This window comes from Danio rerio, chromosome 20, assembly GCF_049306965.1.
Source record: "Danio rerio strain Tuebingen ecotype United States chromosome 20, GRCz12tu, whole genome shotgun sequence".
NCBI classification, from domain to species: Eukaryota; Metazoa; Chordata; class Actinopteri; order Cypriniformes; family Danionidae; genus Danio; species Danio rerio.
In genome coordinates, this window is record NC_133195.1 from 22,893,739 (window position 1) to 22,906,067 (window position 12,329).

Consider the following 12,329-nt stretch of genomic DNA (forward strand, 5'->3'; position numbering starts at 1 on the left):
AAAAGAAAAATCTGACAGAAATGGTATTGTCAGCTATGACTAATAAATTAGTAAATTTATCTAATTAGTCTAGACCTAATACATAGCATGTAACTGCATGACATTGTTTTAGCAAGTTTTTTAGGCTTAATATGAAAAAAAGTAGTTTGTCTATTCAGATCCCCAAAAGAATTATGTTGACATGTCATGTAAAAGCTTTAACCAGATTTCTTTAATGGGTTAAAAGGTCACAAAAAGTTCAAACAATATCAGGTAGTTTTAAAGGTCTTTTTCTGTGTTCATATAGTTTATTCATGTGCACAGGTCCGATTGTGCATGTGAAATACGTCACACATGGATTTCTTTCCAACCGTGATCTGTGAATTTCATCAAGACTAACTGCTCACCAGTCTACACTGCCGACACGCATCCAGCTTGAGCACCAGACATGTAAGGGGCAGCGCAGCAGTAATGTTTTATACACTACGGCCCTTTCTTGTTTTAATAAAGCATTAAAAAATGTCGAAAAATTAATAAAATGCACAAAAGCAGGCACATAAATCTAAATCGGTGCTTAGCCAAACAAAAAGTGCAAAAATATTTATAAAAGCAGCAGCACCAAAGCTCTAAAAATATACATTTATCACTAAAAAGGCCATCACAAAGTGTACAATGTTTCAAGCACACACTACACAAAATGTCTGAGGAAAAGCCGGTGTGCTCAAAACATCTATTTTTGGAGTTTTGGTTTTGCAGCCTTTATAAATATTTTTAATAAAGCATGAAATTGTGTCATTGACTCACGCATGTGGTTAATGCATCAAAACTTTAAAAAAGTGATAACATACAAAGCACAGCTTCTGTTCTGACAGATTTCCAGTTGACATTTTTGAGCTTCTGATGTTATTTATCTGTGACTTCACTTCAGTGAGAAATTTGCCTCACAATCTCATTACCACTGCACAATAATGGAAAAGAATATTGCGATATTTTATTTTTTTGCTATAAATATAGCGATATGAATACCAATTCACAATATAGTTTGAATAGCACTATCTGATAGTTTTAAGGGGAGTCTAACAGTATGCAGGTACAGAAATTGAAGCAAGTAACAATATTGTTTTGTTTTCACAGACAAGTCACAATTAAAAAGATTTTCTTTAAAACAAGCTAAATTATCTGCCACTTTGGTAAATGAAATAATCTGGTTTTCACTTTGAAATGTAGATACTTGGACTAGAAACAAGATAAAAATTGTAACTAAGACTTTTTTTTGCATAATCATATAAATTCTGTACAAATACAGCGAAATACTGCTCAACATTGCATCTCGTTGCTATTTGACTATTGTGGACCTGCACATTGCAATATCGATGCTAAAACGATATTGTGCAGCCCTAAATCTCAAGTAAATGCAGTTTTCTGATAAACAGGTATTAATTTGAATGTAAATACATTTTTTAAATTTTTTTATAGATTTCTGCTTATTTTGTGCATGTAAACAGAGACTCAATTTTTTGTCCTTTTGGTTTTAGTTAAAACCATGTAAATGACCCCTTAGTAACATTTAAAGCATTGGTGCATTTAATTTTTTTTTTTTTCTTTTATCATTTGAGCTTTTGTTGTCAACACACATGTATTACATTTTAAAACAGCTCGACAATGTAAAGCTGTGCTTGCATATCTAAAGTCTCAAGCTTTTTAATGCTTACATCACTACATAATAACTACATAATGATATATTATGTGATTTAAAGGCCACTAAAAACACCTTGTTGAATATTTCTCAGCAAACTAAAACTTAAGTGTGAATGGTAGTTAGTTCTAAGACATGATTTCCAGTCCAACTAATTGGATTTCTATGGATCACAAGTTAGACCTTGACAGGTGACACACAGAAACAGAATCAATAGGCACCCCATTAACCCAAGGTTTATAACACCACTATCAACATTTAAACTAATTTCAGCATTTACACTGACAAAAGTCTTGCAGCTGTCTTGCCACAAGACTGGGCAGGAAGTTGCTTTGACGTCAATGCAGAGAGTGATTAAGATTTTAGAGAAGAGATACAAAAGCATGTTGCTGCTTGAACTTGGATGCCAACAAAAATAGCGTCAGAAGATAATATTCCCCCAAAAACAGTGTCGAATCAAGAAAACTGTGCTGTCAAGGCAAGAAGATTTTTGCTTGTTAAAAATCTGGACTCAACAATTCACCAAAAATTACAAGAAAACTTATTTCAACTTAATATTTTACAGACTATAAGTCAATTAACACAAGTACACTGCAACTTTTAATAATAAAAATAACTTTTTTTTACTTTTTAAACAAAAAATATATGGACAAGCTCATTCGAGTGCTTTCCCAAATCTCAAACAGTGGATCACAAGATAGCAAGATCACTGGTTATCTAGCAAAATTAACATGCATAAATTTCAAAGCTGAACATGTTTCTTAGGGAGAAAATAGATAAATCTGCCAAATGTATAAATGTAAATCCCCTCAGAAGGCAGGATTGATACTATGAAAACATACATCCAAAAAGGTTTTTAATCTTAGTCTTTGCAACTGGCTCTAAAAACCAAACATGGAAAATCATAGCCCTATTTGTTAGTAAAGATTTTGTTAACAGCTTTTTTTTTTTTATGAAGCAAAGCACAAATAATTAAAACATACACAATAAGAAAAATCTCAAGATAATACCTCCTGTTCATCAACCTGAGTCTGACTTTCTTCCAATCCAAAATGACACACTAGATCTGAGCTTTAACATGGCTATGTCAGTATTATCCCTTTTGTAATTGCACTCGTACAGAGAAATCCAAGCAACGTTTTCCAGCATTAGTAATAACAACATTTATTTCCATCTGCTCTCATTTGAGCCCACACTGATGACAGGCTTGACAAAGAAGAAGACTGTCAGCAAAATCCAAGGATGGATTCCTGCTTCCAATCCTTTATCCACAAATATGCCAGACTGGCTGGCCGAAGAAGGGCAACGGGTTGATCTGACATGTAGGGTCAAGGAGTATGAGGGGTAAAGAATCGATCAATCATATTACTAAACCAATCCATTTCTCACATAACTCTCAAAAAAACTGTATCAAACGTTTTGATACATTTGATTCAGGTACAAAATACACAATTAATATCCACTGGCCAGGCAACTAGCATATGCCATTTAATTCCTCCTCTATTATACAGACGTACAGCTGTCTGGCCAATGCACTATGGAAAAAGAGCCTTCTGTATTCTGTATGCATTAAATATAAGAATTAATTTGACATGTATGCTCAAAGCTGTATATTCCTATTTAAACAGTGTGTTAATACACTCCCCTAGGGACTAAATATGTCTAAACTGTATAAACTGTTTAAAGAGGTATACGCAATAAATCAGGGGAAGTTGCATGTTGCTAGTTTGTTAGCTTCTATCCACAAGCAGACACTTACGTTAGACATTATGCTACCTCAAATAAAGACAAATAATACGTCACAGAGCAACAAATATAATTTCTTGAATTGTTTATAACAACCTTTAATGTCCGTTTAAAGACAATTGTGGGGAAAGAGAGCTTTAAACCTGTTCTCAGTTGTTTGGTTAGCAATACAGCACAAAATGGCGACACGTTCAGTGTGACGGGAGATGAAGATATTCCGGCCCGTTTACTACACAAAACACTACGCAACATATCGCTTTCTTCCAAGCAAAAACGGGAATCCCTACCTTTTCTTTTCAGTGACAACTCCAGTATCCATTCCTGGGTGAAACCACTCAGTATGTGTTAGGTTTTCTCCGAACCGCGAGGCCAGAAAATCAAGGACGTGGCCACCTTTTGCTAACAAATAAAAACGCGTTTATTAAAGAAAACGGCCAGACGCGAACTAATAATCCGGGTCAGGTCTCGTGTGGTATGTTGAAAGTGTCAGAATGGTAAAGATCAACCCTCCGGTTCGCTGAAGGTCAAATCATTTGTTTGGCACCGGTCGGTGCAGCTTCTGGTCGGTACAAAGAGTTAAACCGTGCCTGCGCTCTGACTACTCTCACTGTGCCTCGCGCGCTCACGAGGCTCTGACGGGAGCGAGCGCATTCAGACAGCGGTGTCGCACTTCGAAACCCATCACAAAACTGATGGCACACCAGTCCACCAGCAGGCCAATCGACCTCCGTATGGCGTAATCAACACCATTGATTTGACTTTGTCGTAAATTAAAATTACGTCCGTGTCCGGTAAACCATCCCTCAAGTTTATCAATAGTTCCACAATAATATTGTCTATATTTAGCAAGTCATTTTTGAAAACAAAAATAGTTTGTAACTGAAGACAATTGGCCTAGTTTTCAAAATAATTGTGCTAATCTGCAACCAGAACACCTAACTAAAAAAACTTCAACTAACAAGCATTTTTATTGCAATAACAGGAAATTACAATGAAAATACAGTAGAATAAGTACAAAACAAAAAACTGCAAATATTACTTTTTGCATAAAAAGTAAGTTATATTTTTAAAGAAGTAGCCTATTGCACTGGTATGGCATAGAAAAAAATGTGACAAAGAAAAAAAGACAATAAAATAATGAAATTTAACTACCAAACATCCAGAACACCCTGGAAACAATTAGAAACCACCAGCAACCAGGCTTAAATAATCTAGCAGCCATTTAACAACTCTGGCATGATCTGTTTAACCATACCATAGAAACCATCCAGACAGATTGTATTCACAAACCTGTAAAAGCTCGATAAGTAAAACAACACTTTAAAAACTAATAGTTAAAACGTTAAGCCAAAATTTAAAAAGGCTTTCAATGAATCTTTTAGTTTGTGTTTGAACTGTTTTATAAAAAATCACTTGCAGGGTACATTTACACAGTGCACAAAAAAAGTCAAATAAATTAGAGCAAAAACGCAGAGCAAGGCTACATATAGTCAGGGCATAATAGCAAGAAAAAAAGTAAAATGCAGTGGATGTCTTTAATTTCTTTTCCAACAAATTAATTTAAAAAAAAGTAAATTTACCACAACCTGCGATAAAGCAAATAAATACCTAGATATTATTTTGTTTTGTTTTTTTGGATTCATCATTGAAGTATTCATTCATATTCGCCACAGCAGAATGAACCACCACTATTCCAACTTTTGTTTTACGCAGCGGATGCTCTTCCAGCCACAGCCCAGTACTGGGAAACACCCATACACTTTCACATTCACACACGCACACATACACTATGGCCAATTTAGTTCATCCAATTCACCTATACCGCATGTTTTTGGACTGTGAGGGAAACTCACGCGAACACAGTGAGAACATGCACACTCCACACAGAAATGCTCATTCAGCCAGGATTTGAGTCAGCAACCTTCTTGCTGTGAGGCAGCAGGGCTAATCATTGCAGCAACATTATTTGATACAAATTTTCAAAGGTTGCATTTTCAGAGTCCCAAAAACAACATTTTTGGGTAAAGGAATAACTAAAACACATAATTAATGAAAGTTTTTTCACATTCAAATGATCCAAATGCCAAATCATTTTCCAAATTGTCAGGAAATTATTTCCCCTCCTTCTGATGAGCAATAAAACATTGACAGTAAATCAGAATCGGCCAACTCAAGCTTGTAAAATATAACATTATTGTCCACTTGTGCAAATGTTATATCCCCTGGTAGCAAAGAATTCTGGCCCAGATTTGACATAAAGCTGGCACAGCAGGTGTTCGTCCGGCTCTGGTATACAGCATGTGGGCCAAACATGGCCCAGGTTTGGCAGAGGTGGCACCATCTTTAAGGCAGCACACAAGACTTGGGGCAGATATAAAATGTAGAATTTGGATCAGATGTTAAAACAATTTAACGTGGGCCACGTAAGTTTGGCGTATTATGACCCACTTTTAAATTACATTTAAATTATTTTTGAGTAAAGAAAAAATCGACCAATCAGGTCGCTTTCTGACACACCCATTGCACACCTAAAGCGAAATGCTTCATGGGTTTATCAAATTCATTGCACTTGTGACACACCAACATATCTGACCCAGTTCAGGCCCAGATATGGGTTGTTAACTTGGCTGAGACTTGGCCCAGATTTGGTTCATGTTTGGCCCATGGAAGCCAGACTTGGTCCAGTGGGTCCTTATATTGGTCTTGGTGTGAAAAGAGCTTAATATAAGCAAATTATTGAATATGGAAGTAATGGTGGGGTTTTGGCAGAAACGTCATCAGTTTTCTGATGCGTTGGTTATTTCTCTTCCTGCTGAACTCATTCGGCTAGATTATTCCTTTCAGCATCAATTCAGATTATTAGCATTTTAATAATAAACAGATCATCCTGAATTTATTACAGCCTTAGAAAGTCAGATGACTTTTGTTTTACACAGTTGATGCCCTTCCAGCCGCAACCCAGCACTAAGAGTATAACCCTCACTGCTGAGAAACAACCACACACTCTCCCATTCAAACACTAGAAGCTTACCCAGATCACCTACATCGCTTGTCTTTGGACTGTGGGGGAAACACACACAACTCCACACAGAAATATCTCCTACTCCAGCTGGGACTCGACCCAGCAACCATATTGCTGAGAGGCAATCATACTAACTCAGCCATTATGCTGCCTGTAACAGTAAGCATTATCAAAAACACTTCCATATGGTCACACGGTGGCTTAGTGATTATCAATGTCGCCTCACAGCAAGAAGTTCGCTGGTTCAAGCCAGAGTTGGGCAAGGTGGCATTTCTGTGTGGAGTTTGCATGTTCTCCCCGTGTTTGTGTGGGTTTCCCCCACAGTTCAAAGGTATACGCTATAGGTGAATTGAATAAACTAAATTGGCTGTAGTGTATGAGTGTGTATGGCTGTTTCCCAGTACTGGGTTACAGCTGTAAGGGCATCCGCTGTGTAAAACATATGCTGAATAAGTTGGTGGTTCATTCCGCTGTGGCAACCCCTGGTTAATGAAGGGACTAAGCCGTAGTTAAATGAATAAATGAATGATTTCCATATAAGGAACTTGGGAGAAAATAAAATTTAAAACAATTCAGTGGTGTCAGATTAAAAGAAGATTCTAGGTTGTTGTTGTTTTTTATTTGCTGATGCTGATGGATGTCATCTGCTGTTTTAATCAAGTTTCATTCCACCAGCACATGTAAGCTTTGATCAAGCCTTCGAGCAAAAGGAGTTGTTTTAGCAGGTGTTAACCTCTTTCACCTGTCAAAGTGGGTTGTGTAGGGCTTTAGGGCTCTAAAAATAGGTAGTTGCTTTCTCTTCGCCATTCAGAAAAGATTAGAGGAATTACCAGGTTGTTGCTGGGAAATGTTTCAGCTGAGGCACTCAGCTCTTATATTACCGCAAAATAACACTTTATACACTGTACGTCATCTTTTGTATAATGGAGCCCAAAACCCAAATGACATACTATCAGAGTCTGACTCAAAAATGGCCTGGGAGGAAACTGAGGAAATAATGATATAAGATAACACCGTGTAGTATATACACAATTTGGCTCCAGCTTTAAAAATAGCAATGTGTTGATTTCAAAGACCCAACAAACCTTCAGAAAGCACCAGCAGGGATTAGAAAGAGACAGCAGCATATTTTGTGTGCTTTCTGATGAGCACTGCGGGGCGTTTGATTTCAACTTCAAATGTGTTACCAGCAAGCAAATGTTTTCAATCTGTCAATCTGTCATTCAAGTTGTTATTAAAGTTATTAAATTAACTAATAACATGATTTGCTAGGTAATGAATTGCAATTTACTTACACAATAAAATTGGCTGAGAAATTACTCTCAAAATAAAAGTCATGTTTATGTTTAAGTTGTTAACAAAAACACCCTGCAGCTCTGTGGGAAGGTAAGTTTAGTACAAAAAACTGCAACGTTGACTCATTCAGATTTGGTTCCCAAGAAAATAACTAAATACTTAAGAGCCAGGGTACCAGCACAAAAAAAAGTCAAATGCAGCGGTTGTCTTTAACTTCTTTTCCAATAAAAAAAAAATAAAAAATTGTACATTTACCACAGCCTGTGATAAAGCAAATAAATACCTTGTTAAAATCTTTGTTTTTTGGATTCATCTTTGCAGTAACCCTACTGTTTTTTAAAACTTGTACATTGATATAAATTTTCAAGGGTTTGCATTTTCAGACGTTGCCACATTCAGATTTTGTTCCTAAGAAAATGACTAGGAGCTAAATGGGAACCTTTTTTTTTATGGGAAATGTCTTAATGAGTAAACCACTGAGTCACTTGTTCTTTTGATTCTTTCAAACAGTCAATTCATTTAAAGGAAGAAAAAGGCTCTCGTTATGGTTTACTCAATCTTTAAAGATGATTCTTTTAAAATGCTTTAGTTTTTGGCTCTGTCATATTTCACGGCAATTTATTGTACATGTAATGTCTTTGGCAGGTGCCTTAATTAGATGCATTAAATTTAATATCTAAATAATGTAATGAACGAGGACGTCAGATTGGTGCAGTGGACACCACGATCGCCTCACAGCAAGAAGGTCACTGGATGGAGCCCCAGCTGTGTCAGGTGGCATTTCTGTGTAGAGTTTGCATGTTCTCCACATGTTTACATGGGTTTCCTCCGGGTGCTCCAGTTTCCCCCACAAGTCCAAAGACATGCAGTATAGGTGAATTGGGTAGGCTAAATTGTCCGTAGTAAATGCAAGAGTGCATGGCTGTTTCTCAGTGTTGAGTTGTGGCTGGAAGGTCATCCGCTGTGTAAAACATATTCTGGATAAGTTGGTGGTTCATTCCACGGTGGCAACCCCTGATTAATGAAGGGACTAAGCCAAAAAGAAAATAAAAAAATGAATGAATTGAACATGTTTAAACAACACTAAATTAAGTGTTATTTAATACCACCGCTGAATAAAGTAAAGCTCCTGAACTGAATTAGCAGAGATCTAAAAACACCATTTCCAGTAAGAGCTTAATCTGCTTGCCAATACCATTAACTTTTGAATTTGAACTGCTAAAATTAATGCAAAACCTTTGGCACATTTTGGCTGGAGGAACCCGGTGAACTTCTCAGCAGTTCTGACTCAATGAAGGCTCTGAGTCATGAAGACGCCTCCCAACCAGACATGGCTGGTTTTTGGCAGTTTAATACAATAAGTCTGGGAAATTCACCAGAGCACCTGACTACATTTCACACACCATCAATGAAAGCTCAGCTCTATTTTATTTTACTGACAGGAGGAAATGGCTCTGAAATATTGAAATACAGCTGATGGTAAAATTATTAGCTCTCCTGTAAAATTTTAGTGGTATTTAGTGATAATTAACAGAGCAAGACATTTTTACAGTAATTCCTTTAGATTTTTTCTTCTTGAGAAAGCAGCATTTATTTTACTTTTTTAATTTAGTCAATATGTTTGCCCCCTTTTTTCATATAGGCTACAGACCATTGTTGTTCAAAGCATTAATGCTTATTCATCTAATTAACCCAGCTAACCTAAAATATTATGTACTGTCATCATAGCAAAGACAAAATAATTTAGTTATTAGTTATTAAAACTATTATGTTTACAAATGTGATCAAAAATCTTCTCTCCTTTAAATAGCACATGGGAAATATTTGAAAATGCATAAACAAGTCACAGGAGGGCTACAGTAAAGAGATACAGTAAAACTTACAGTGTTGTGGTTAAAAAAGGGTCAATTCTGAAATGCTACAATACTGTTTCAATAGCGTGTAACCACAAGAAGAAAATAATCATGTTAACAAAATAGTAGTGTAACTTATATTATCCACATTTTTGTGTTTGGTTTTAGATTATGAGAGGCCCTTACAGTTGAAGGGGAAAATACCTGCTCCAAAAGTCTGACATTTGAATGGTAGGGTCAGAATTTGGTACACTTTGGGCCCATTAGTACCAATTGAGCATTGTGTCCACGTCACAGCCTGCCTGAGTATTGTTGCTGATACTCCCTTCATGCATGTCCATCCCTTTATGACCTCTGTGTACCCATCTTCTGATGGCTACTTCCAGCAGGATAACGCGCCATGTCATAAAGCGTGAATCATCTCAGACTGGTTTCTTGAACATGACAATGAGTTCATTATACACAAATGTCCTCCACAGTCTCAATCCAATAGAACACCTATGGGATGTGGTGGAACTGGAGATTCACATCATGGATGTGTAGCTGACAAATCTGCAGGAACTGCGTGATGCTATTATGTCAATATGGACCTAATTCTCTGCTGAATATTTCCAGTACCTTGTTAAATCTCTGCCACAAAGGATTATGTCAGTAATGAAGACACGGGGCCGTGGGACCCGACCACATTTCTTGTGGCGCGGGAAAAAATTTCCGAATAAAGTGCAGAGCGGTTGGTAACTGGTCTAATTTGAACGGGAGAGGGCAGTCTAAAAATATCACCCCTGACTCCAGAGCGAGCGAGCACGCGTATGTATTTGTGTGAATGAGAAAGCGTGATGCTGTGTGTCGCTTGTTTGTTGCTGCCTATGTGTGTGAATGAGAGAGAGAGCTTGGTGCTGTCTATGTTTGTGTATGTGTGTGAATGAGCGAGAGCGTGATGCTGTGTGTCTATGTGTGTGTGTTTATACAGACAGCTTGTTAAAGGCTGTCTGAATGCTGAATATAAACAGGAGCGGTCAGGTTCGGACTAAAACCTGACAGGAGCAGGATTAAAAATTTTGTCCCGCACAGATCTCTATTCCGACCCAATATTAGTAAGGTGTACCTAATAAAGTGGCCGGTGAGTGTATAACATGTGTTATATGTTATTTATAAAGTAATATATATATATTGATTGGTTACATGCTTACACATTAGTGGAAGTTTCTTCCATGCATTACACTAAGCATTATGGGGTGTAGGAAAACAGTGAATACATCATAAGACTGGAGAATAAATACTTCAAATATTAAACAAAAAAGCTAAATGTATCAACTTATTTATTCATTTTTTTAAAGACGACCTGTACATAACTTTTAAATCCTCTCATTCATTTCCAACATAAGCTCCTCATCATATCTTGGGTTCTGGAAAATGGAACTTATAAGAAAAATACAATTCTTGATAGAAAAATGAACAGACTAAGTGCAAATATGTTGGCCATTACTTCATTAACTATCTTTGCTATTGTCTGCCAGACTATGATGCCAAAACTAACAAATAAAATGTGTCACCGAGTTACCAGCTACAACTGGTTTGAGTGAACTGCGTAAAAACCCTTATTGGGTAACATTCAAACAATTGGGTACTTGAACCGTAAACAATCCCTTCAAGCTACATCTCAGATGCACAGCTCAATTAAAAAACAAAAACAAAGGGATGTCAAGAACGAGGCCTTCGGCTCAGTTGTATAACCTACAATCACTAAATGAAATGGAAGTGACGCGGTGTTTTAGAAAAGACCTTAATTTAAATATTTTATGTTCATTATAGAGTTGTACCCTCATTAACAGTGTGCAGCACTGGTAAACACTGCTTTATCAGGGCATCAAATAGACTGTGAGAGAACAACAAATCAATCGAGGCTCATACATTATTCATGGAGGATTTGCACGAGCATAGAGAAATGTGACATGACCGTAGCACTGTGTCCTTCGGGGTGTAAAGGATATGTTGTATATGTTTGTTTTTCTCATGAAAGTTTCATTTACGCCACAGCTTGTCTGATTCATTATTCAATGAACTGGACAGGTGATATGGTTGTCACATGCTGTATAGCTAATCCAAAATGGCCTGTTTTTATGTAAAAGTTCATTACTTAAACATAGCCTATTGTATGTTATTTGTTGTAAATTTGTTCCTATTCTTACTATAAAGCTGAATGGCGAAACACTTTCCTTCATATTATCATGCTAACAACAGATACTAGTACAAAAAACAATGCAAGTTTGACTGTGTAGATAGAAAAAAAGCACTTGTTGATTATAGAAGGCATCATATTCTTTCAGTCACTGTGACAAACAATCCTGTGGTCTGTACGATCATTTGGTCTTTTAAACAGGTTGGAACATGTTCATATTTTTAAGACTTAGCAACAAGTCTGTCAACAAAGTATCTTACAACAAGCTTCCTTGTTGGAGGTCATTGGGATAGTAATTTATGAAGGAACAATAAATAATCTATGGCTGATGTCAGTTGTGCCTCAGTTCTGGAGCTATGTAGCTAAAGTCTTTAAAACCGTCCTGATGGAACGGGAAAAGGCTTTCCTCTATGGGTGTGAGACAGGGGTCCTCTTGGGTGAAGTCAGGGTCAAAGTTGTTCACATCCTCGATGGAATTCTGCAAAACAAAAGCAAAATGTTGTTATTTTTGACCACCAATATTTCACATTTGTTCAGTGAAGCCCCCTGAAACCAAAG

At 36.8% G+C, this 12,329-nt stretch overlaps 2 protein-coding genes across 7 annotated transcripts in view; both read right to left on the bottom strand.

The window, feature by feature from the left end:
- The window catches only part of hif1ab (hypoxia inducible factor 1 subunit alpha b), a 28,969-nt gene extending 24,841 nt beyond the window's left edge, over window positions 1-4,128 (bottom strand). Inside the window, exon 1 of the mRNA NM_001310042.1 lies at window positions 3,709-4,128. Coding sequence (NP_001296971.1) covers window positions 3,709-3,740 — 32 coding nt within the window. The 5' untranslated portion in view covers window positions 3,741-4,128. The remainder of the gene's footprint in view (window positions 1-3,708) is intronic.
- Window positions 4,129-10,894: 6,766 nt separating this feature from the next.
- prkchb (protein kinase C, eta, b) overlaps window positions 10,895-12,329 on the bottom strand; it is a 220,556-nt gene continuing 219,121 nt past the window's right edge. For 5 of the 6 annotated variants that reach the window (XM_073932553.1, XM_073932551.1, XM_073932552.1 and 2 more), the window contains one exon: window positions 10,895-12,249. In XM_073932553.1, the coding sequence (XP_073788654.1) occupies window positions 12,103-12,249 (147 nt within the window). In that variant the 3' untranslated portion in view covers window positions 10,895-12,102. The remainder of the gene's footprint in view (window positions 12,250-12,329) is intronic. The other variant, NM_001044806.1, reaches the window with a different exon arrangement.